The sequence below is a fragment of the Esox lucius genome, chromosome 3 (genome assembly GCF_011004845.1).
Source record: "Esox lucius isolate fEsoLuc1 chromosome 3, fEsoLuc1.pri, whole genome shotgun sequence".
NCBI classification, from domain to species: domain Eukaryota; kingdom Metazoa; phylum Chordata; class Actinopteri; order Esociformes; family Esocidae; genus Esox; species Esox lucius.
The window spans coordinates 2083771-2109277 of NC_047571.1; the positions used below are offsets into that span (position 1 = coordinate 2083771).

The 25507-nt window shown below is 40.0% G+C and overlaps 2 protein-coding genes across 5 annotated transcripts; one reads left to right on the forward strand and one right to left on the reverse strand.

Annotated features, from left to right (window-relative positions):
• Positions 1 to 5130: 5130 nt before the first annotated feature.
• cryz (crystallin, zeta (quinone reductase)) lies at positions 5131 to 22798 on the reverse strand. 4 transcript variants are annotated; one of them, XM_010865878.3, is made up of 9 exons: positions 22703 to 22798; positions 22280 to 22384; positions 21717 to 21869; positions 19227 to 19390; positions 18943 to 18994; positions 18616 to 18765; positions 18192 to 18293; positions 5787 to 5882; positions 5131 to 5654 (listed from the first exon to the last, which is right to left on the reverse strand). In XM_010865878.3, exons 1-9 carry the CDS (start codon positions 22724 to 22726, stop codon positions 5493 to 5495), a joined length of 1008 nt encoding a protein of 335 aa, XP_010864180.1. In that variant the 5' UTR covers positions 22727 to 22798; the 3' UTR covers positions 5131 to 5492. The 4 variants fall into 4 exon arrangements, with proteins under 4 accessions (XP_010864180.1, XP_012987942.1, XP_012987943.1 ...); XM_013132488.3 differs by having other exon boundaries at positions 5757 to 5882; XM_013132489.3 differs by having other exon boundaries at positions 5757 to 5882; positions 22643 to 22713.
• Positions 22795 to 24585, forward strand: tyw3 (tRNA-yW synthesizing protein 3 homolog (S. cerevisiae)). The gene is made up of 5 exons (XM_010865875.4): positions 22795 to 23102; positions 23264 to 23443; positions 23623 to 23694; positions 23806 to 23939; positions 24058 to 24585. The coding sequence occupies exons 1-5, from the start codon at positions 22935 to 22937 to the stop codon at positions 24248 to 24250; spliced, it is 747 nt and encodes a 248-aa protein (XP_010864177.2). The 5' UTR covers positions 22795 to 22934; the 3' UTR covers positions 24251 to 24585.
• Positions 24586 to 25507: the final 922 nt, after the last annotated feature.

Consider the following 25507-nt stretch of genomic DNA (forward strand, 5'->3'; position numbering starts at 1 on the left):
ACCATGGCCTCGGATTTGGAGGTACTGATTTTCATCCCCACCACTTCACACTCGGCTGCAAACCGTCCCAATGCATGCTGAAGATCTGAAAACCCAACCGGTAAAATAACAGCATTCATCACCTTATTATTCCATGTTTTATCAATATAAAATCTAGTCTTGCCCCGCTAACTCTATTCTCAGATGCTTTAAGCCATGTATATTGTCTAATTCCCATATTCCTTTTCCTCCAAATATCAATCAAATTAAACTCTTTTATATTTTTTGATAATACCACACATGACTCATTATGAGGTTCTTCCCCATTCCTGTCCATAATAAAATCAACAGTACAGTTCCAGTCACCTCCAATGATAACACACACATGATCTCCAAGTTTTTTAACAAAATGTTTTAGTTTCATAAAACACTCCACCTGCTCAGGCCCAATATTTTGTGCATAAACATTTATAAGCACAAACACAGTTCCCTTAAACTCTATATGCACTAATAATACTCTTCCCTTTACAACTTCTTCTACAACCAAAATATTAACATTCATATTTTTGGAGAATAATATGGCCACACCAGCACTCAAATTTGTCCCATGGCTATCCCATTCTGACAAATTTTCTGTATTAGAATGGGTCTCTTGTAAAAAAAAAGTCTAAATAATTCTGACACCATCGCTAACTTACTTCCATCCCTACCCCCATTTATATTTGGGGTGGGAGAGAGAGAGATATAAAGATATGGATATATATATATATAGAGAGAGAGAGAGAGAGAGAGAGAGAGAGAGAGAGAGAGAGAGAGAGAGAGAGAGAGAGAGAGAGAGAGAGAGAGAGAGAGAGAGAGAGAGAGAGAGAGAGAGAGAGAGAGAGAGAGAGAGAGAGAGAGAGAGAGAGAGAGAGAGAGAGAGAGAGAGAGAGAGAGAGAGAGAGAGAGAGAGAGAGAGAGAGAGAGAGAGAGAGAGAGAGAGAGAGAGAGAGAGAGAGAGAGAGAGAGAGAGAGAGAGAGAGAGAGAGAGAGAGAGAGAGAGAGAGAGAGAGAGAGAGAGAGAGAGAGAGAGAGAGAGAGAGAGATATAGAGAGACATATATATAGAGAGAGATATAGAGAGAGATAGATAGATATATAGAGAGATAGATTCTACGTGGCATTGATTCAACAAGGTGCTGAAAGCATTCTTTGGAAATGTTGGCCCATATTGATAGGATAGCATCTTGCAGTTGATGGAGATTTGTGGGATGCACATCCAGGGCATGAAGCTCCCGTTCCTCCACATCCCAAAGATGCTCTATTGGGTTGAGATCTGGTGACTGTGGGGGCCATTTCAGTACAGTGTCATGTTCAAGAAACCAATTTGAAACGATTCGAGCTTTGTGATATGGTGCATTATCCTGCTGGAAGTAGCCATTAGAGGATGGGTACATGGTGGTCATAAATGATGGACATGGTCAGAAACAATGCTCAGGTAGGTTGTGGCATTTAAACGATGCCCAATTGGCACTAAGGGGCCTAAAGTGTGCCAAGAAAACATCCCCCACACCATTACACCACCACCACCACCAGCCTGCACAGTGGTAACATGGCATGATGGATCCATGTTCTCGTTCTGTTTACGCCAAATTCTGACTACCATCTGAATGTCTCAACAGAAATCAAGACTCATCAGACCAGGCAACATTCTTCCAGTCTTCAACTGTCCAATTTTGGTGAGCTTGTGCAAATTGTAGCCTCTTTTTCCTATTTGTAGTGGAGATGAGTGGTACCCGGTGGGGTCTTCTGCTGTTGTAGCCCATCCACCTCAAGGTTGTGCGTGTTGCGGCTTCACAAATGCTTTGCTGCATACCTCGGTTGTAACAAGTGGTTATTTCAGTCAAAGTTGCTCTTCTATCAGCTTGAATCAGTTGGCCCATTTTCCTCTGACCTCTAGCATCAACAAGGCATTTTCGCCCACAGGACTGCTGAATACTGGATGTTTTTCCCTTTTCACACCATTCTTTGTAAACCCTAGAAATGGTTGCGCGTGAAAATCCCAGTAACTGAGCAGATTGTGAAATACTCAGACCGGCCTGTCTGGCACCAACAACCATGCCACGCTCAAAATTGCTTAAATCACCATCCATCCATCCATCCATCTTCTTCCGCTTATCCGGGGCCGGGTCGCGGGGGCAGCAGTCTAAGCAGGGATGCCCAGACTTCCCTCTCCCCAGACACTTCCTCTAGCTCTTCCGGGGGGACACCGAGGCGTTCCCAGGCCAGCCGGGAGACATAGTCCCTCCAGCGTGTCCTAGGTCTTCCCCGGGGTCTCCTCCCGGTGGGACGGGACCGGAACACCTTCCCAGGAAGGCGTTCCGGAGGCATCCGAAAAAGATGCCCAAGCCACCTCAGCTGACCCCTCTCGATGTGGAGGAGCAGCGGCTCTACTCTGAGCTCCTCCCGGGTGACCGAGCTTCTCACCCTATCTCTAAGGGATCGCCCAGCCACCCTGCGGAGAAAACTCATTTCGGCCGCCTGTATCCGGGATCTTTCTCATTCTGACATTCACTTTGGAGTTCAGGAGATTGTCTTGACCAGGACCACACCCCTAAATGCAATCCCTTACCTTCAGGTTTCTCTGTTCGTATTAATGCAGGGGTTAACTATATCCCATGGGAAACATACATGAACATGGACTCAGTAACCATAAATTTTAATAATTGTCCCACTCCTGCCATATCTGAGAAGCTCAGTTTGCGTGATTGTGCCCAGATTTGGTCACCAATACCTGTTTATGAATTGCATAATGTCTCACTCTGTATTACAGGTGCTTCAGGAGCTACACAGAATTTAGGACAAAGTGATTGCTCCACCACAACTCAAACCGACTTCGCGGCTCTAGAGGCTTTGCCGGAGCAGGTCTATATCGTCTGTTTGCAACACAGGTAATGGTCCAGAAGCATGTAAATGAGGATTCAGACATTTCAGATTTGTTCCAGTTCCCTAATTACCAAAAGAACGGAGCACATGACTCACATGGTTCTTAAATCTTTGCATTGGCTTCCAGTCAGTTACAGAATAGATTTCAAAGTGCTTTTCAAAGTTTTAGTTCATAAATCTCTGAATGGTTTAGGACCTGAATACATTTCTCATATGTTTGAAGAATATAAACAGAGGAGGGCTCTTAGATCCATAAACACAGGTCAACTAGTAGAGCCCAGAATCCAAACTAAACATGGAGAAGCTGCATTTAGCACTTATGCTGTACACAACTGGAATAAACTACCAGAAGATCTTAGACGAGCCCCAAACGTATACATTTTTAAATCCAGGTTAAAAACACTTGATAGGAAATGAGCATGAGAAACTTAACACAACACAGATTTGCTGACTACGATACATAGGGAGTGATGCCTGTTACTGATGGGCCCCACACATCCTGTCCATACATCTTGTCCATACCTCCTGCTAGGAGTTGCCCATGTGACTGACATAGGCTCTATGGATATGTCCATTGACCATAGGTTGGAACATACCATACAAGGGTCTTTTGTAGGATAAACCTTTCTTATTGGAGGGTATTTGACTGTGTGATGGTTGGTTATGACCATTGACCGCCTTCCATGTATCCTGGCATAAAAGACTGTTTTAAATCTGTAATTATTGGAGAGACAGAAAATGGGAGAAAAATGGAAGGTCAACATCATAGACTCATGCTGAATAAAGATGGCTCTCCCCTGACTTCCGGTTGCATTTATTTTGTTCATGGATCAAACTTGGACAAAATCTAACACTTCTCTTTTCACGTCCCTATGACTGAGCAATTAAACTTAACAACACTGTTTAGCCTTACAGCTTCCTATGTTTTTATCCCATTTTTTATCTTTATATGTTTTTGTATTGTATTTTTTTATTATGATGTTTTCATTTGCTTTTATGTTTTAATCTGAGTATTTATTTTTATGTTATTGTACTTTCATATTTTTCTTTGTAAAGCACATTGAATTGCTTCGATGTATGAATTGTGCTATATAAATAAACTTGTTTGCTTGCTAATTTTGGGATGATGATATCATAAAAGATCATGTTGTTTAGAAGCATTGTTGGTAGTAGTCTAAAGCCTAATGAGTTGATGTTTAATGATCTGAGAGTAAAATGAGTTAAAAGTTGCATGTTAACACTACATGACATTTCATGATATAGGGGTTTTTTTTCTGGGAAATTTCTTGAACTGATGTATTCTTACCAAGGTTATAATCGTTAACGAAAACGAACGAAAAAACGAAAACTAGGTGGGAAAAAACATCGTTAACTGAACTAAAAATAAAAACGAGGCATTACCAAAAAACGACAACTAACTAAAACTGTAATGTGTGGTTGACAAAACTAAAAAAAAAAAATTCTAGAGTAAATGTTCTTAGTTTTCGTCTTTGTCTTTCTTTTTTTAACGCTATTTAAAACACGCACAGTATTCGCTCAGCTGTGTTTCCTTTCCCTGCTCTCCTTCCGTCTCTCTGTCACACACACACACACACACACACACACACACACACACACACACACACACACACACACACACACACACACACACACACACACACACACACACACACACACACCCCCCCCAACCCCCCCCCCCCCCCCCCGTGCACACCGCGTCTCCATGAGAACGAGTGTTAGACGTTGAAGGAAGTTCGCGAAAGGTTGGTATCTCGTGAACACCTTTACACAATCACACATTAAAAAGTGGTATACAAATATTTTAATTCTGAATATATTTTTGTCAGTGTGTTAATGTCTACCCGAGAAGCGATTGCGCCTTCTTTAGAAAGTTAACTAGTCGCAAGTTTAAGGTAAAATGTACTTGGGTTGTCGATGTCAAAACACTATAAGCTGTGATTCAAATATTAAGGATGGTGGTGTAAAACACTGTCCTAAGCGCTACTCCAGACTCTCCAATAAGTGTTTAACTGGTTTGAGATCTGGTGACTGAGGATGTGGTTTATCATGAAACATTAGCAAGTCAAAAATGATTCCTTGAAGTTTCTATCAAAGTCACTAAGAGTCACTAATTGGCAAGTGAGCCTGCCCAACATTTTTCTTGAACCTAAGCATGATGCAATGTTTATTCCACATAAATATATTGACGCACCTGGCTTTTATACAGTACTTTGTAATTGTCATTTATTCAGTAGTTTCCTTTGTCTGTTGCCTGTAACTTGTGCTTAATGGGGGTTAAAGATCACACTTAAACTCAATACTTAATCTAAAAATAGACCTTTCCTAATTAATCATTTGTAAAAATAGCACTCATTTTATTATTTAATTATATATTGCTTATGGACAGTGAGTGACTGATATTTTTAGACCCAATGTAATACAATGTCAACAAATTAATATGATTAAAAACAGAGACTTTTAGAGAAAGTATTCACCATCTTCTTTGTGTCTACATTTCAAGTGAAAATAATATTTAGAATTTTATCCCGAATTCAGTCACATTTCAAAGTAATCCTAGAGATTTTCCATTCACATGGTTAGTACCATCTTCCCAGAAGCTCCAGTACAGTTAATTATATCAATATGGGCCTGGGAGGCCTGGTCCAGTGAGAACTGTTTTCCTACAGCAGGCATCAGCCAACCAGCATCCATTCCAGCTAACAGGACCGCAGCACATTCAGCCTTCTCTTCCTGCAGCGATGACAGGGAGAGAAAAAGACTGGGATAGTGAACATATCTTTTACACTGCAAAATTTGTTATTTCAAGAATGTTCAATACCTGAATGAACATACCAACAAGATATTATAAATCCAGATTCTTACAGCTGTAGCATATGACAATGCAACGCCAATGATGCTGGACTCTTTGGCCATGGTGTCTCGAGGGTTGATTTCAATGGGGCCTCTACTGCCAACGATCTAAAGAACAAAGGATTTTGTGAGAAGGAACATTGAATAAAAACCAGAAATGGAACCAGGCAAGCCTAGTTCAGCCAGCCCACAATTAAAAGTAATTAATGTAATTGCCCTCCCTGGTTTCAAACCCGGGTCTCCCATGTCAGAAGTAGTCTATAACTACTACGCCATGGAGCTATACATCTGCCAAGAGTTGGTATAGCATTTCAACATTAGATCACTTTGTCACGCATTAACATCACGCAAAATTTGAATATTTCACTAGAAACCATTAAGCATTGTGACTAAACTGACTAACATTTCTTATTAAGTTTACCTCCCCCACAAATAGCATCTATGAACTGTATGACTTTTGCCACTGGAGCTTATTAGCCATTAGTGAATGACACTGATACAGTAACCATCAATATATGTGATGATAAGACTTTCGTCAAGTGAACAGATGAGAGAATCGTGTAGCCAGCAATGTTTGTGTCTATCCTGAACAAATCCTAATGCATAACTAGATTTGAACTTTAAAAGTAAAGTTACTGGGCTTGCTTTAATGCTTTCAAAGTAATTTTGGGCTGATACATTGATACAGCAAACTTTAAACAATCAATAAATTATAAAGCATGGTTACTCCAGTCTCAGTATCTTAAGATTGGTTAGAGATATTCTTGTAATTCTTTCATATTTAAATAGCAGAGAAGTAGAGGAAATAAGAATTACTTGTACTTAATGTCTCTCTGGCTGGGAAAAGGGGTTAAAGCAGGTTTTAGGGAAATATTGCTAAAAATCATGTTACTATGGTTACTTCGGTTGCATTATCTCAAGTTTGGTAGGAGATATTTTTGCAATCTTTTCTGAGTGGAATAGCAGAGATGTAGAGGAATATATGAAATATTATTGATTTATGTTTTTAAAATGCAAATTAATTATCTAAAAATCATACAATGAGATTTTCTGGATTTTTGTTTTAGATTCTGTCTCTCACAGTTGAAGTGTACCTTTGAAAAAATTACAGACCTGTACATGCTTTGTAAGTAGGAAAACCTGCAAAATTGTGTATCAAATACTTGCTTTCCCACTATATGTATGGTTTTACCGCAGATTTGTACACCCAATGGGATAACCCATGCGTTTGGTCCACTTTAAGGGAAAAATAAGTTGATTTTAAATGTCATGGCATCAACACATCTCAAAAAAGTTGGGACAAGGCCATGTTTACCACTGTGTGGCATCCCCTCTTTTTTTTATAACAGACTGCAAATGTCTGGGGACTGAGGAGACAAGTTGCTCAAGTTTATGAATAGGAATGTTGTCCCATTCTTGTCTAATACAGGCTTCTAGTTGCTCAACTGTCTTAGGTCTTCTTTGTCGCACCTTCCTCTTTATGATGTGCCAAATGTTTTCTATGGGTGAAAGATCTGGACTGCAGGCTGGCCATTTCAGTACCCGGATCCTTCTGGCATTGTCATGTTGGAAAATGCAAGGTCTTCCCTGAAAGAGACGACGTCTGGATGGGAGCATATGTTGTTCTAGAACTTGGATGTAACTGTCAGCATTGATGGTGCCTTTCCAGATGTGTAGGCTACCCATGCCACAGGCACTCATGCAACCCCATACCATCAGAGATGCAGGCTTCTGAACTGAGCACTGATAACAACTTGGGTTGTCCTTGTCCTCTTTAGTCCGGATGACATGGCGTCCCAGTTACCCAAAATGAACTTAAAATTTTGATTAGTCTGACCACAGAACACTTTTCCACTTTGCCACAGTCCATTTTAAATGATCCTTGGCCCAGAGAAAACGCCTGCGCTCCTGGATCCTGTTTAGTTACGGCTTCTTTTTTGATCTATAGAGATTTAGCCGGCAACGGCGAATGGCACGGTGGATTGTGTTCACCGACAATGTTTTCTGGAAGTATTCCTGAGCCCATGTTGTGATTTCCATTACAGTATCATTCCTGTATGTGATGCAGTGCCGTCTGAGGGCCCGAAGATCACGGCATCCAGTATGGTTTTCCGGCCTTGACCCTTACGCACAGAGATTGTTCCAGATTCTCTGAATCTTTGGATGATATTATGCACTGTAGATGATAACTTCAAACTCTTTGCAATTTTTCTCTGAGAAACTCTGATATTGCTCCACTATTTTTCACCGCAGCATTGGGGGAATTGGTGATCCTCTGCCCATCTTGACTTCTGAGAGACACTACCACTCTGATAGGCTCTTTTTATATCCAATCATGTTGCTAATTGACATAATAAGTTGCAAACTGGTCCTCCAGCTGTTCCTTATATGTACATTTAACTTTTCCGGCCTCTTATTGCTACCTGTCCCAACTTTTTTGGAATGTGTAGCTCACATGAAATCCAAAATGAGCCAATATTTGGCATGACATTACGAAATGTCTCACTTTCAACATTCGATATGCTATCTATATTCTATTGTGAATTAAATATAAGTTTGAGATTTGTAAATTATTCCATTCCTTTTTTACTTTTTTGGAATCGGGTTTGTACATGTTTTACTGCCCAATTGTACATCCTATGGTACCACCCATACGCTTTGGTTCGAACCACGGTTTACATTGCCAATGTATGTTTACTGGTCAATTGTACGCCCAATGGGAACACCCATACACTTCGGTCCGAACAAACCTGGAGTCGCAATTTTGACCTTTTCAAATGTCGAACGTATGTGTTTTACTGCCCAATCGTACACCCATTGGGAGTACCCATACACATTGGTCCAAACCCCTCCCGGTCCAAATTTTGACATTTACTGGGCAAATGTGCATGTTCTTTACTTCCAAACTGTAAACCCAATGGGATTATCCATTCACTGCTGTCCAAACCATATGCAATGTAAATGGCGCCCCGATGGCTAAATCAGGTTGAGGATGAAGAAGGATGAAGAAGAGATCGAGGAGACGCGGAGAGAAATGATGGAGGCGTTGAGAGAGAGAGGAGGTACTGCGTGATAGAGTAGCCACGTAGTGATGTAGGAGAAGCAGATTCATAGAGGAGGTGCAGAATGATGGAGGAGACGTGAGAGATGTGGAGGGATATAGGAGGCGCAGGGTCATAATGGCGCGGAATGATGGAGAAAGCATGGAGAGAGGAGGCGTGGAGAGATAGAGGTGTAGAGTGATATAGGAGGCGCAGAACAATGGAGGTGGCGCAGAGGCTTGGAGAGAGAGGGGCACAGCAAGGTAGAAGAGGAAAGGAGGCACAGAGGGATAGAGGAGGCGTGGTGTAATATAGGAGGTACGGGAAGATGGAGGAGGTGTGGAGAGATAGAGGAGGTGCGTAGTTATATAGGAGGCACAGCATCATAGCCGGAGGCACAGCATTATAGCGGAGGCATAGAATGATGGAGGAGTTGCAGAGTGATATAGGAGGTGCGGAATGTTGGAGGGAGAGGTGGAAAGGAGGAGATATAAAGCAGCAGTAGAGATGTAGAGAAGCATTAGATATGCAAGCAGCAGTAGAAAAGATATGAAGCAGCGGTAGAAAAGATGTAGAGCAGCGATAGAGGTGAAGAGGGGGTGTAGGAGACACAGAGGGATAGAGGAGGAGCGGAGTAATACAGGAGCCGCAGGATGATGGAGGAGGCGTGGAGTGATAGAGTAGGTGCGGGGAGGTAGAGGAGGTTTGGAGGCATGGAGTGTTAGAGGGGCTGCGGAGTCATAGAGGACCTGTAGAGTGATTGAGGAGGTGTGGAGGGAAGAATTGATAGAGGAGGCAGAGAGATGTAGAGCAGCGTAAAGGTGCTGCAGAGTTATGAAGCGGTAAAGGACCAGTAGATGTGTGAAGTGTTTGAGGATTGAAGTGACAGAGAATTTCTACAGGTTTAGAGGAGCTATAGAGCCACAGTAGAGAAGCTATAGAGCAGCAGTATAGATGTAGAGCAGCAGGAGAGATGTAGAGCAGCGACAAAGGAGGTGTAGAGAGGGTGTAGACGAGTTACAGTAGATAAAGAGCAGAGCTCCCCTGATGCACTATATTGAAAACGGCTTACGGTCACTCAATGTATTCCATTGGGAGAAACAGTTTTTGGTGGTAACACATTACTTCCTGTGGACGCAGGATGCTAAAAATCACAGAGGGTAGACTAAGCCATCCTTTGATGAACATATCCAAAGCAAAGCTCTTTACAACACTTGGAAACCCTTTAAAGTTTGAGTAGAAATCTGAGGAGTAGGCAATGTATTGTCTATGAGAAGACATTGTAACACATTTCGGGGGTAAAAACTGACTTCCCGTGGACGCAGGAGTCTACGGATCACATGAGGTAGACTAGGCCAACCCCTGATGAACATATCCGGAACACAGCTCTTTAAGACACTCAGAAAACATTTAAAGTTTGAGGTTACATTTTATATTGTCTATGGGAGTACATACATTGGGAATGTACACCTTTCTCTTCTGAACATGGAAGCTCTCGTAAATTATCCTGATGAGCAGACACTCTAGGGAGGCCCCCCAACAATCCTTAAGGTTGAAAAATGTACACCACTCACATTTTTGCAAATATTTGATTGTATCTTTTCATGTGACAACACTGAAGAAATGACTCCTTGCTACAATGTAAAGTAGGGAGTGTACAGCTTGTTTAACATTGTAAATTTGCTGTCTCCTCAAAATAACTCAACACATAGCCATTAATGTCTAAACCGCTGGCAACAAAAGTGAATACACCCCTAAGTGAAAATGTCCAAATTGGGCCCAAGTAGCCACAAAGTGTCATGTGACTCATTAGTGTTACAAGGTCTCAGGTGTGAAAGGGGGGAGCAGGTGTGGTAAATTTGGTGTTATCACTCTCACACTCCCTCATACTGGTCACTGGAAGTTCAACATGGCACCTCGTGGCAAAGAACTCTCAGAGGATCTGGAAAAATGAATTGTTGCTCTACATAAAGATTGCCAAGACCCTGAAACTGAGCTGCAGCACGGTGGCCAAGTCCATACAGCGGTTTAACAGGCCAGTGGCAGTGTAAAACATTGCCAGTGGCAGTTTATTACACTGCTGGTGACAATGTAATACACATCAACTGTACACCATCCAATTGCAATGTTTATGAATGGGTAGGAAATTCTGCCCATTTTTTTCAGTTAGAAAAGTCTTAAAATGCTTAATTTTAAGCACTATTGAAGGGTCCTCTTGATGTATGCTTGAGATATTCAACTCATAGTCTCTAAGAGGTCTCCTTTTTTTGAACAATTGGGCAATATTTCCTACCCATTCATATACATTGGGAATGTACATGAGTGTGGTAAGGTACAAGGTTGGACGGAATTAGCAATGTAGATGTAATGGCAGTGTATTAAAGCTAAATTTATACTGTAAATTTTCCTCACACCCTTGACGCTTGTACATACGCGGGATGTGGAGAAAGAAATGCAGTCTTGTCATCTTCCACCGCTTTGGGAAATGTTTCATGCGCCATCTCAAAGAGGATCAAATAATTTTCCATTCTCCCCAAAGAGTACGAGCTGTTTTGGCATAGACAGAACTCGCAGTTAATTGTAAAACGAAGACAAAACGTGGCATTCATTTGCCCAGTATTCCGGCATTAGGCTAGTTTGGTCGCTGGCCAACTGCTTTTTTTGTATCTTTTTCCTAAAGAAAATCATATTTCGGGTGCTGTGGGTCCCCGTCCCCGTAAACCAGTTTCTCTGCCTTGTTAAACCGCAGCTGTTTGGGGGGAAATATTGCAAAAATCTGTTATAACTTCGGTTGCAATATCTCGAGTTTGGTGAGAGATATTTTCAAAATTAGTTTTGTTTTAAATAACTGAGAAGTATATCTATATTTAACTTCATGTTGGTGGGTCTGATTCAGAAAGTACATTGTATTGAAGCTGTTTTTGAAAAGTTGGAAAAAACCCATTGCTATGGTTACTCAAGTTGCATTATACAAGTTCGGTAAGAGATATTTGGGTGATTTTTTGTCTATCATGTTGGGAAAGTGGGTAAAACAGCAGCTGTTTGGGAAATATTGCTAAAAAAACGTTTTGCTTTGATTAATGCGGTTGCAATATCTCAAGTTTGGTAAGAGATATCGTCATACTTTTTTCTGATTTAAATAGCTGAGAAGTAATTATAATAATGTATACTTATATAGCGCCTTTCATAATACCCAAGGTCACTTAACAAATGAGGGGGGAGGGGGGACTTGGGGGTTAGGTATCAAAGGACTTTTCTTAATGTTTATAGAACTCAAATACAGCCGTTTAAGCAGCTGATGGATCAGCATGACATTGCGGATGGAAAAATGGTCGGCTTTGCATTTGATTATCCGGCTTCTAAAGTGAAGTTGTACATTTTAACCATGGGAGCTGAATATACAAACGTGTGAGAGTATCCTGTGTCATGTGTAGTGATCAGGTTCCTGAGTTTGCAAATAATATTTTGGCGCCACTGTCTTTCCAGGATGTAGCATTCAGGGATATCTTTAAACAGATGTTACACCAACAGTGGTCCCATACGTTGTATGTCACAAATACATAAATCTTAATGGGTGTGTGAGAGTATCCTGTGTCATGTGTTGTCATCAGTTTTGATCAGTGGAAGTTCCTGAGATCATAAATAAATAAATCCTAAGGGGCGTTGTCTTCCTAAGGTGTCCATGACAGCTGCTGGTTAGGGCTGGGTCTGGATATAGCTCCTCCCCGGAGGTGTGTTAGAACCTCTTTGGTCAGTAATCCTTGTTACTTGGAAGAGGTTATGTATTTGAAACGGATCTCAAATATGTCAGCTAGAACAAACGATGCATTCTGCCCGAAATTGCCAGGGTATGCAGATTCAGACGTTGAAAGGCTCATTCATAGACTACCAGAGAATTTAGAGAGCGAGAAAACTAGTTTTGACAACTTAAAATATATTTACCATCCAATCAATTCACTAATACAGATCTATTCTACTAAGAAAGAACCCATACATACAGATTCTCAAGGCGGTAGCACTTTTGAACTGGGTGCATTTAAACCCTTGCTAGGGGTTTATGAGTGGCATAAAAGGAGTACAGTTTAGCACAGTCAATAGAGGTCCAGACTTTGCTACGGAGTTTGAAGTACAAGGAAAAGTGTTGAGAGTAGAAATTGCCATTACAAAGTCCAAACAATAAGAGTGGCATCTCAAAGTCAGGATACAAAAGGTCAGATCTCCATATATAGGTGTACGGTTAACAAAAGTACACATTTTTCGATTATAGTTGGTTGTCCAGTTTATGGTGACGTAGCAAACAAAGTCAATTATTTTATAGAGATATTTAGCTTCCTCGTGGACGACTAGGACGTTATTTCTCTTATGCTTTACAATATTCACAACTTTTTTGGCAAAGAGAGAGTTTAAATCGCTGGGGCCATTTGAATAACAGATTAGTTCATTTAAAACGTTGGGATCTTTAAAATGACCCAATGTCAAAAAAGCTATAAAATAGGTTGGTAAACCGGTCCCCAAAAACAGTTAGTTTCATTATTCTCTCTTTACTGTTCAGTCATTCGTTGAAGAACTCAAGAAAACGTCTCTCAAGAAAAAACTCTCGCCAATACAAAAAGGATTTTGCTCTCTCAACACGTTAAAACATAAGATATTATGCTAATGTAACATATTTATCTAAGATGATGATGAAAGCCCCTTACACAAGTTTCTAAACTCTTAGGATTTTCGACGTTGTTTGATCAGTTTCTATCGGAAGTCATCGACTTAACGGAATCAAGGCCTGAAGAGGTCAAAGCTCAGAGCGATCCCTCTCCATCAAGATATGTTATAGGTGAGATTTAATTCATTTATTGATTTAATTTCATTGTTTTTTAAAACTGTAATGTTGGTTTTATAGATGACACTCTGCCACCGGTATCAAGATCACTGCATAGACCATGGAACCTGCCCTCACATCAAGTTGTTTCTAGGCGTATAGAGGAATTTAATGGCGAAGATGGAAATGATGAGCTACTCGCCTTCTCTACAAATACCAATTTTCTGGATAATTCCCAGGAACTCTACGCTCCAACTATACCTCCTTCTCTGAAGTTATTCAATAATCAGATACAGATTTCAGCGCAAGTGCATCGAAGTAATTCACCGAGCTCTTAGTCTGATCCAGGATATCTGCCAGAAGTTGCTACTTACGGTAAGAATTATATAAAAAAAAAAAACATTATTTTACGTATGCTTCCCCATTTCTAAAAATCTCGCTTTAAATGTTTAATGACAGATTCTGACGAGGCGTACCGAGATTTACCCGAAGTCCTCCTGGAACATGCACAGAATAAAAACAGCGGGAAAAAATTCTGCAAAATTGACAACAAACCCTGGATTGGTTTCTACCTAGCGCTCAAGCTGTAAGAAATGGTAAGTATTATCTTAAACTTATATTGTATTAGCTCTATTTAATCATTTCAGACAACGTAGATGTATCAGGCTCTGAAGATCCGCAAGATGGCAGTGTTTATCAACTTGCCCCGCATACTCCAGAGCAAGATGATTTGAGGCAAGATGGCTTGAGATAAGATATCTTGACGAACACAAGTAGCAATAAGGGTGTTGTTCAGGGTAACCGTGTTGTTGCTTCTATAACTCTACCTCACAAATCATTGTTTGAGAGTTCTAATAGTGAAGACGAAGCAGATCCACATTTGTTTTTCAGAAACGAGCTTGCACGGCTTGTAAAAGCTAGGGAAGATCAGTTACACACACATATACTCTATCTATTAAGCTGTTAACCATTTAATGTTCTGCTCAACCATTTGGTAGAGCACATTTTGAGTCACGATATCTTATTGAAAACTGTGTTGAACTTAACTCAACCTGATTAAGTCACCTCCACCACTCGGTTTAGGTATGTTATGCAAAGAAAATCCACTAGATTTCGCTGTGTTTTTCAATAGTATGCCACTTCAGTTTGCCTACTTACATGAAGTTAGCAATCAAAAAAGGGACTCCGGACATGAGGACTCTGTTTGATGGAATTTTAAAAGGTAAGCATATTTTTTTCACATATTATAATTACAGAGGTGTTACTTAACATAATTATGTAACTTAATAGAGAAAATAAATTCAAATAAGGGTTGAATAATTTTCTAAAAACATGCTCTACCAAACGGTTCGTTTGTCACTTTATGGTAAAGGTAGTGAAGCTAAGATAATACACAATTTGATATATAAAATTTAAAATTTGTTACGAAATTAATAACTTCTGATCCTTCATTGTTGTTAACGCGATACATTTAATGTTATTCCATAATATGTATGCAGAACATTTTAAAAATATAATTTTTTAATACTTAAAACCATGCTTGATCTAACGATTACATTTTTCATCAGTTACTGATAATAGTGGTACTAAGATAATATAATTTATGATTTTTATGATTTAAAAAAAAATAATAAAATACTGTTTTAATATCATATTTAATGTATCAGTATGATTTTTCACAATTTCTGAGATGTTTTCAAAGTACTGTAAATATGGTAAATATCTAGACTATATGACATATGTTTGGATACAAACATATTACTAGCATTATAATAGTACATGGTTTGTAACTGTGATTTTTCCTTTCTGTTTACAAATAATAAATGGACCCTAAAACATGTTATGGTGCAAGGCCCCCACTTTTCTGGCCCTTACCAGAAAATCCTCAAGACATTGATGCTGATCTGAGCGATGACGATGACAAAATTGAGGATCCTGATTATCAGCCCATGCTAGCAGAAGTCACTGGGGACACTTCCTGCCTACTATCATCAGCATATGGGGGGCATTGATCTTTCTGACATGCTGGTACACATGTACAAGACCCCAGCCAGGTCAAGGCGATGGTACTTTCCCCTGTTCGGATACATCCTTGACCTGTGCATCTCAAATTCCTGGCTGGTCTACACGAGGGAGTGTGGCCTACTGCACGAGAAACCAATGCCTCTCAAAAGGTTCCACCTGGCAGTCACCCACAGTTTGGGCAAGTCTACAAGCCAGCATCCAAAGTTGGCCCGACCACAGATGTCATCTCAGAAGAAACGCTACACCCCAAAGCCCTCACAACCACAACCGCGGACATTTGCCACTTCACTGTGACAAGCGGGGGCAGTGCAACCTCTGTCCAAATGTCGAGATGGAAGTGTCAGAAATGCAATGTTTTCCTATCTTTGAATGCAAACCAGCAATGCTTTGTAGCATACCACCAGAAATAAAGTGGATCTTATGTCCAAATAACATTTGTGCTGCTGCACCATCACACAGATGAGCATGTCTGATTTATTTGATGTTTTCAAAAGATTTTTGGTTTTTAAAAGTATTTTGATACTTTTACTGTGAAGCATCATCTCAACCGTTTGGTAGAGGACAATATTTTAAAAACTATTGGGTCTGTAAAAAAAAAAAAAATACATTGATTGTTGTTGTTATTGCCCCAAGGAAATAAAAAATGCAAAGAAATTATTTTTCAATTGCTTTTTGGTTGGTGAGGACATTAAAGGGTTAACCACTTTAACAGAACTGTTACAGCCTACACTGAGCCTAGAGATGTACTGCAATTAGAAATTAGGGGCGATTCTGTACGAGTTCCCTACTTCTGTCAGTTATGTCATGCCGGCATTACGCTATTAGGAGGGCACACCTGTCGGTATTACTGTTCAGTATGCATTCATGCTGACTGCCCATATCAACCCCTGCAGCTCACAAAGTGTTGTGACTGTAACCATACATGCCGTTCAGCTTACTGCTATGAAAAACACAAGTTGGCCTTATGGCATCCTGGGGCAGGTAATTTTGCCAGCTGGTGTGACATAAATGAAAGATGTCCCTTATGCCAGAATAATTATAATCTAAAAATTAATAACCCCGAACCACACAAATGTAGCAGAAAATGTTGTCCAATATGTAAAGGGCTTTTGGATGACATTTGTGTATTTGAAAAGGTCCACGACTGTTATATTCAATCTTTGAATGAAAAGAAACCCTCAGAAAAAAAAAATATTATGACTTTGAAACCAGACAGAATGACTCAACAGGTTTACACATACCTGTGTGTCTAGCATGACCTTTGAGGGTAGAAAGTGGATGGCTAAGGCACAGAATTGTGCCCTGCTCTTTTTAAGGCACGAATACAGAAAGTACACTTTCATAGCTCATAATTCAAGAGGTTATGACTCCTACCTTCTTTTAAAACCCTTGGTACTGCAAGGCGTAACTCCCAAGGTGTTGTGTTTTACAGATCACGCATAAGGTCAACGATATATTGACAGTCTTAGCTTTCTTCCCATGAAACTCTCTCAAATGCCTGAAGCTTTCGGCTTTGAAACAGCTGTTAAAGGTTGGTTTCTGCATTTTTTCTGCTCTGAGGAGAATCTCAATTACATTGGAAGAAATTAATCTTTCTTGCTATGGGTCGCCGTATAATGTATTCTTCTTGAAATAAATCCTATTTAAGTCAATTAAGTTAAGTTTAATCAAAAAATTATAAAAGACATCAAAAAGTTGTATACAGGCAACTTAATCCGGAACAGTCTACACGTTTTAAAGTTTGAACAAGGTTTCTAGTTTAAACGGTGTAGCAGGAGTAGTGTTCCAAAGAATAATAATAATAAAAAGTAGTATGTCGAAGAACTAACCTGGGGCCTTTGCTGCGCAACCCCAGTAACTATATTTGAACATTACAAGTAAAGTTACTGGGACTTGCTTCTATGCTTTCAAAATAAGTTTTAGCTGGTTCATTGGTACAGCAAAATCTGAAAAATTATACATTTTTAAAGTATGAAAAGTATTTGAAAGCTGATATCCATGTTTGTGTAAAATAATCAAAAATCCTGTAGGTATGGTTACTCCAGTTGCAGGAGCTTATGTTTGGTAAAATACTTTCTCTGAAATGTTTTCTTATTTCAATTGGTTAGACGTATAGGTACATATAAGTACGTCTGTTGAACTGTTTTGGGAAGTATATTCCATTTGAGTGGTTTTTGAAAAGTAGCAAAAAGTCCTGTTCCAATGGTTACTGCAGTATCTTGAGTTTGTTTAGAGATATTTTTGTATTTTTTTCTGATTTAAATAGCTGACAAGCAGAGGAATATATAAAATAATTGTACTTTCACATTGATGGGAAAGTGGCTTTTGCTGCGCAAGCCCCGGTAATTAGTTTTGACTGTAATGGAATTTGAACGCAGGACCTGTTGTTTGGTAGTCCGTGTCTCTAAACCCTACACTATTTAACAAGGGGTAGTCAGTCAGTCACTCACTCACCCAGTAAGAGACATTCGCTCAAGAATATGACCAGTGACTTAAAAGTGTTGATATGACCAGTGACTTAAAAGTGTTGATACCGACCATCACTCTCCCTCCATAGGCCAGCATCTGCAGATCATTGTTAAGGTTCACATTAGACAGCATCTCCACAATGACATTTACACCTTGCCCCTTGGTGGCCTCCTGAAAACAACAAAGGCATAGCTCACATTAAAACAACCTTTATTTAGCCAGCACTCTCTCTGAATTTATACTGGGCTAACAGGGCACACACAAATAGATCAAGAAATTAATACCTCATCTGTGATACGACTGAAATAAAAAAATTAAAAATTGGCACCTGCAGCTAACTAGTGTACAGGGCAAAGCTTAATAGCGGTCACTAATGAGTCGTACACCAAATATCCTAACTCAGGATCAAGAGTGCCCAACTATAACTCTTTACATTTACATTTCAGTGCCAAATACAGGACCAGTTAGGGTTAAGTGCCCTGGTCCCACCTACCATGACCTTGCTGGAGTAGGCTTCCTCCCTATGGTTGAAGGCCTGATGAGCCCCATTCTCCAGGACTAGCTCCAGCCCCTCTGTGGTCCCTGCTGTCCCCAGCACCTTCATACCCAAAGCTCTGGCCATCTGACATGCTGCCACACCCACCTGACAAACACACCAGTAAGAAAAGGTCATGCACACTCACTGAGCCTAATATGATCGACCATTGAAAAACACGTCCTCAAGCATGTTGGGATTTGTCGTAATTCATAAATCTGTATTAATGAAAATGTGGAAAACACTATAGAACGAATGTTAAACACAAGAGGGCATTGATCTTACGCCACCACTGGCTCCGTGGATGAGTATCGTCTCGCCTGCCTTAGCATGTGCTCTGTGTCATAGGACAGAATGGATCTCAAAACCAAGTCACAATTACACACAACCCCAAAACAAAGTCACTGTCATGACTTACCATGAAATAAGATTTATTATTCATAACTAAATATACTTTCCACGTTGGCTCAATAGGCTAGTCATTCTTTTTAGCTGCTGGTGGTCGTATTCATTCTGAATCTAACCATGCGAAATCCAACCAGATCTTCACCAAAACTCAGTTGTCTCACTTATGGAAAATGGCTCTGTATGCTGTAAAATAGGGGATCCCAACTGCTGCTCCTTGTTTGTAGTTTAAAGAGTCTGGCAGGCTGTGAACACAGTCCTCAGATGCTACAGTGTATTCAGCATACCCTCCTGTCTCAGTGGCAGTTGTAAACACATGGTCACCGGCCTGAAAGAAGATAAAAGGGTAAACTATTGTCAATATGTTCAAATTATACAGACCTATTATACATAATCCACCACTCCCACCAGAACAAGTTGCAAAAAAATGATGCCCTCTTTAGATATTGGGGCAGTGAATACTTTTTCTTCTGCTTTTGGCTCTGTAAATCATTTTGGATCTGATTTGCAGTTTGCAGAATGGATTCTCTGCATTTCTTTTATCATATGTTTTATAATACACAAAATCCTTATATAAACCACAATTCATAATAAAGACTAAATATTTTTCTTTTGTTGACATTTTTTTTTTTCAATCACTGCAAACATACGTGAACCCCCTCATTGAATAGATTATGCCATCTCTATTAGCAGCAACAACTTGGAGTAAACATCTCCTATAGCAACTAATCAGTCTCTAACATATTTTTAGAAGGATTTTTGGCCACTCTTCCTTACATAATTCAGCAAATTGAGTGATGTTTGAGTGGTGTCTGGCACATACTGCCCACTTCATGTCCTACAGCATGTTGAATGGATTAAGGTCAGGACTTTGACTTGGCCAATCCAAAACACAAATCTTCTTTCTTCGGGGGCATTCTTTGGTAGATATGCTTGAATACTTTGGGTTGTTTTCCTGTTGTAAGACCAATTTTCGGCCCAGCTTTAGCTCCTTGACTGATGACCTCTGACATTATATTACAGAATATCCTGGTATATTTCAGAATTCAAGGTTCCCTTGATGATGTGTAGTTAACCAGGTCCAGAGGAAAAGCAGCCCCAGGTCATGACATTCCCAACACCATGCTTGACGGTTGGGATAAGGTTCTTTTGGTGGTAGGCGGCATTGGGTTTTCGACAAACTCATCTGTCCAGAGAATGGACTTCCAGAAACCTTGGTAAGTTTGTTTCATTTTTGACAGCAGATGCTTCTTCCTAGCAACCCTCCCAAGAAAACCATATCGATTCAGTACTGAAGCATGCACAGTAACCTGAGATGCAACAAGGGAGGTCTGCAAATCTCCAGGGGCCCCATGTATTGTTTGTGTGTACGCACAAATGTGAATTGCAGAAATACCATGAGCTAGTAGTGCTGTAAATATCTTACCTATGGACCCTTTAAATTAATGAAGAGCATAAGTCATCAAATCACACGCTATAGAAATGAAAGCTCTTATTTGTGCTTGTTGCTCGCGTTCCATTGACACTGCCCAGGATGTGATAATGTCATATAATATATGCTGCAAAAAAATTCAGAGGTAAATGCAGTTTTCTTATGTGTCGTGCTATTCAAGGACAGTTTCACAAAAAAATATTTTCCAGACCTACATTTATTCTGATGTGATTGAATCAATGAAATGGACTGCCATTTAGTTTTTTCCTCTATTAGTTCATAAGACTGACTAATTGTCAGCACTAGAGAAAAACAACATGAACAACTGAATTGTGTTCTAAATGTATTTCCATGTGCTTAGATTTTTCAGCGTAGTAGCCAATGTAGAGCCTGGTAATGTTTTCGGTAATGTGGGGAATGTTTTCTTGGCACACAATAGGCCCCTAATACTAAGCACAGTCCCCCAATCTCAATCCAATAAAGTGCATAACTGTGTTTATATCCCACTTAGTTAGCATTTGTCTTTTGCCATGATAATCCATCCACCTAACAGGTGTGGCATATCAAGAAGCTAATACAACAGCATGATAGGTGCACCTTGTGTTGGGGACTATAAAATGTCTCTCCTAAAATGACAGTTTTGTCACAAAACACAATGTCACGGATGACTCAAATTTTGTGGGAACATGACATTGGCATGCTGACTACAGGAATATCCACCTGATTTTTAACAAACTGAATTTTGACAAAGATTTAGAAAAATTGGCAGTACATCTAAACACGCCTTATATGTAATTACACTAGCCCAGGACCTTCACATTCTGCTTCTTCTTCAGACTAGCTACCGGGACACCTAAATAAACTGTTTGCACAGCCAAAGAAACTCTGCACAAACTGTCAGAAACCACCCACAAGTGTGTAAATCTGACTGCAGTTCAACAACATAATGTGCTTTGGTGGAAAAACTTTCTCCTTCTATGGCCACTGTGTTGCTAGAGAAGTGTGCCATTCACATATGAATTCCAGTCTCCACTGTACCGAGCAGTAACTCAGCAAAATCATTCTATATTTTTGTTCAGTATAATTTTAAGATTTTAAATCTAAAACTTTGGAGTATAGAGCCAAAAAAAACACAACACCCAAACACTTACAGAGGGTAATGTACTTCACTAGCACCGCATGCAGTGAAGGGTACAAATGTCTATGCAAGTTAGATCTGTACCTGGAAGAGTTTGACCCTGTCTCCAACAGCCTCTACGACCCCAGATACATCAGTCCCCGGAGTGTAGGGTAAGCTTGGCTTCCTTGCATATGAACCAGAGCGGATATAGGTCTCCACAGGGTTCACTCCACACGCATGCACACGGATTAGTACCTGAAAAAACCGAAAGGCGGTCTCATAGATAAAAAAACAAGCTTGAGATGAACCAGGTTAAGTACATATTTAAGCAATAAGGAACAATGGGTTGTGGTTTATGGCCAATATATTATGGAAAAGAGCTGTTCTAAGGCACAATACATTCCAAAGTGTCTGGACATAGTACATAGACGTGGAATATTGTCAATATAACACAAACCGCTAAGATGCTTTATTGGTTGAGCTGTGTTCAGGCCGTGATGCCTGGTGCATCAGAACAGCTCTTAGCCTGGTGTATTGGGCATATACCCCACCTCCTCATGCATTATTGCTCAAATAACAAACGGAAGTCTAATAACCAATTTAAATATCCATTGGCATTGCCCTTGAACATTTAATAACAGCATTTATTATAATACCGAATTTACCTGATTTTGACTTGGACTTGGCACTGTTATGTCGCAGAGTCTCAAAACGGAAGGTCCACCAAACTCACTCACTCGAATTGCTCTCATTAACTTGGATGTTGCCATCTGTACACAAACAGTAGCAGGAGTAGCTTTACAGTAATTACGTTAAAGTACGCACTTGATTAGATCGAGCTGCTTATGGAATTTGGACCCATTATTTGGACACTGGCGTTAGCTAAGCTAGCAGCGAATACTGTTATTTTTGATATCACGACATTACTACAATAGTTCGACAAGACATCTGAGTAGAAATAACATAGTGTCTAAATACAACTAGCGTAAATACTTGTTTAAAAATGAGATAATAATGTCAAAACGGACCATTCATGCATAAGTATCAGCGCTGTCTGTTACACGAAAGTTTTTATTTTCATTTCTCACCTCACGGTGGCAACAGCACGACATTCATAAACATCCGCATTTGACTCTGTCGGCCACCATAAAACGCTTTTGCCATTTGTTAACACTGGGTAGCTACGGCTAGCTAGCTTGCAAAATATTTATTCAGGAAATAGCATATTTTTAACTGCCATTGACTTTACATTAAATTGCCATTGGCTTTAAATTATTGACGAAAAGTTAATATAGTCTCCCAATCGGTTTGTTACTTAAAATGGAAAATAAATTCATCCAATGGAAGAAACAATGTCTAACCAAAATAGATTATAGCCGGAAGGGAACGGTGGATGAGGACATATCACATATTGTTTCTGTCCTGAATAACTCTGACAACTATTTCACCACCAGCTCCTGTTCTGGAAGGATTATTCTCACAGATGGGGTGAGCTTTTTGGTTGCCTTTGCATTGTTTTGATAAAAGCTTGCTGTAGCTCTGAGGATAGCTAGCTATAGAATGCGCATCATATTAACTGTATTAGGTATACTTATGTTAATGTGCCGCTACAGCTGTGATGTGGTGTCTGTCTATCTGTCTGTCTCCAGGTATCAGACAATCCAGATGTGCAGAAAAGGAACTGTTCTTGGCTTTTTGTCACACACAAGAAATGTCTAATCAGAGATTTGGTGTCTGGTTTGGAGAAGTCATCTGGAGATGCTGTTTTGAAGTTTGAGCCTTTTCTGCTTCATGTCCAATGCAGACAGCTTGAAGATGGCCAGTTACTGGTGAGAGACAGACAGCCCTCTTGTAGGGTACTTTCCAGACTAAACCTAGTTTAGTGTTACAGGTGGCAATGTATTCTTGCTTGTATTGGAACTACTGTATAATAAACCTTTTATTTACATTCGAAAATTGTTGACAAAAACACAGATTGCTCATTTGAAATTGTGTTTATTTTTTGCAGCACTCTGTGGCAATAAACTCTGGCTTTAGAAACTCTGGATTTACTGTTGGCAAAAAGGGCAAAATCATAATGGTTGGTAATTGAGTTTGCCTTTAAATGAATTATTCAGTGTGAAGTGCAAAACAGAAATGCTTGTGTAATGGAGGTGGTTCTGTGTTCTAACTCTCCCTGATATATGACTAGGCTGTTCGTAGCACTCATGGTCTGGAGGTTCCACTAAGCCACAAAGGACAGGTCTTGGTAAAGGAGGACTACATCCATTTCCTGGTGGAAGTTGCCAATCAGAAAATGGAAGAGAATTTAAAACGAATATCGAGGTAAATTGCCCATTTCCAATTGTAGCAGCAGTAGTACTTTATCTAAATAGCTCCCCTAATTTGTTTCTTCCCCACTGGGATATTATAAATAAGAAAAGGTAATGCCATTCATCCACAGGTTCTACAAGTGTCTTCAGACAGCTTTGCTACCAGTGGAATCGCAAAGCCTGTGCAAATTTGAGACAGAAGAGAAGCCTGTTTACAAACGACGGAAAAAAAGAGGACAGAACAGTGCCTGTCAAGACAGCAGAGACATTTCTCCAATTGAGCTGGAAGACTGCTTGGACAGTGGGGTTGATCTGTTTACATAGATGACAATGATTGCATTTAGAGGTAATCATCAATAGCTATTTGGAAAACGTTTCTTACGGAAGTCTGAAAAAGACACAAGAGTCAAAGGAGAAGTGCATCGAACTATAGCTCAGTTTTTTTTAACATACTATAGTATGGGATGTTTTACTATCCATGCAGCCAACCACTCAATCGTTAGTCTCTTACAACATCAATCAAAAGGATGGATCTAATGTAGAGCCTTGATATTTTACCTCAAAATGGATCCAGAGGTAATGTACTCTCACTAAAGAATCCACTTCCTATTGTTTTTGATATTTGGCGCCAGTGTAACAGTAAAACAAAGTGCACATTACTGTTTTCTTTTACTTCCCTCCAGTCTGTTTCAGTTTAAACCCCCATCATTGTCTCAAAGCATGCAGGACAACTCACACATGCATAGTATGTGATTCTTTTTTTTTCTTTTGGCTCTCTATAGGAGTAAAATTCAGCAGCTCTCAGGTTGCCTATTTGTGTGTGAACAGAGATAATGTTGGTCCTCATTAGCACTATTGGGTAATACATCAACCAACCGCTGAACACCTTTTTCATGTCTGACATTGGCTTTGATGGGGATATGTTGTGTGGTTTTGAGACCATTTCCTGTGGATCACAACCCAGTCAGTTGGGTTCTGTCTGAGTCTCCTTGATTCCTGCTGCATTCATGCCTCATTAGGTAGGCCAGCCTCATTAACTGGGAAGAAGTGCACCGGTTTACTTCTGCAGCACCAGGAGGCCATACTTCACTCCAGGGCTTTCCCTGGTGTTACTGTACTGTACTGTAATCACGTCCCCCAGCCTGCTCTCTGTGGAACCCTAAAAGTGCCTCAGAATGAAACTTGAATGGAACAGTATGAAAACAAATGTTATTGTTCACATGGTTAATTAACAACAGGTGTGGACTAACGGTGAAATACAGTTCATTTTCAAAAATATATAAATGGAACATGTGAATGTAGAAACAAAAGAAATATACACTGATCAGCCATAACATTATGACCACTGACAGGTGAAGTGAATAACACTGATCATTTTGTTATCATGGCACCTGTCAGCTGGTGGGATATTTTAGGCAGCAAGTGAACATTCTGGCGTCAAGGTTTATGTGTTAGAAGCAGGAATAATGGGCAAGCATTAGGATCTGAGCGACTTTGGCAAGGGCCAAATTGTGATGGCTAGATGACTGGGTCAGAGCATCTCCAAAACTGCAGCCCTTGTAGGGTGTTCCCGGTCTGCAG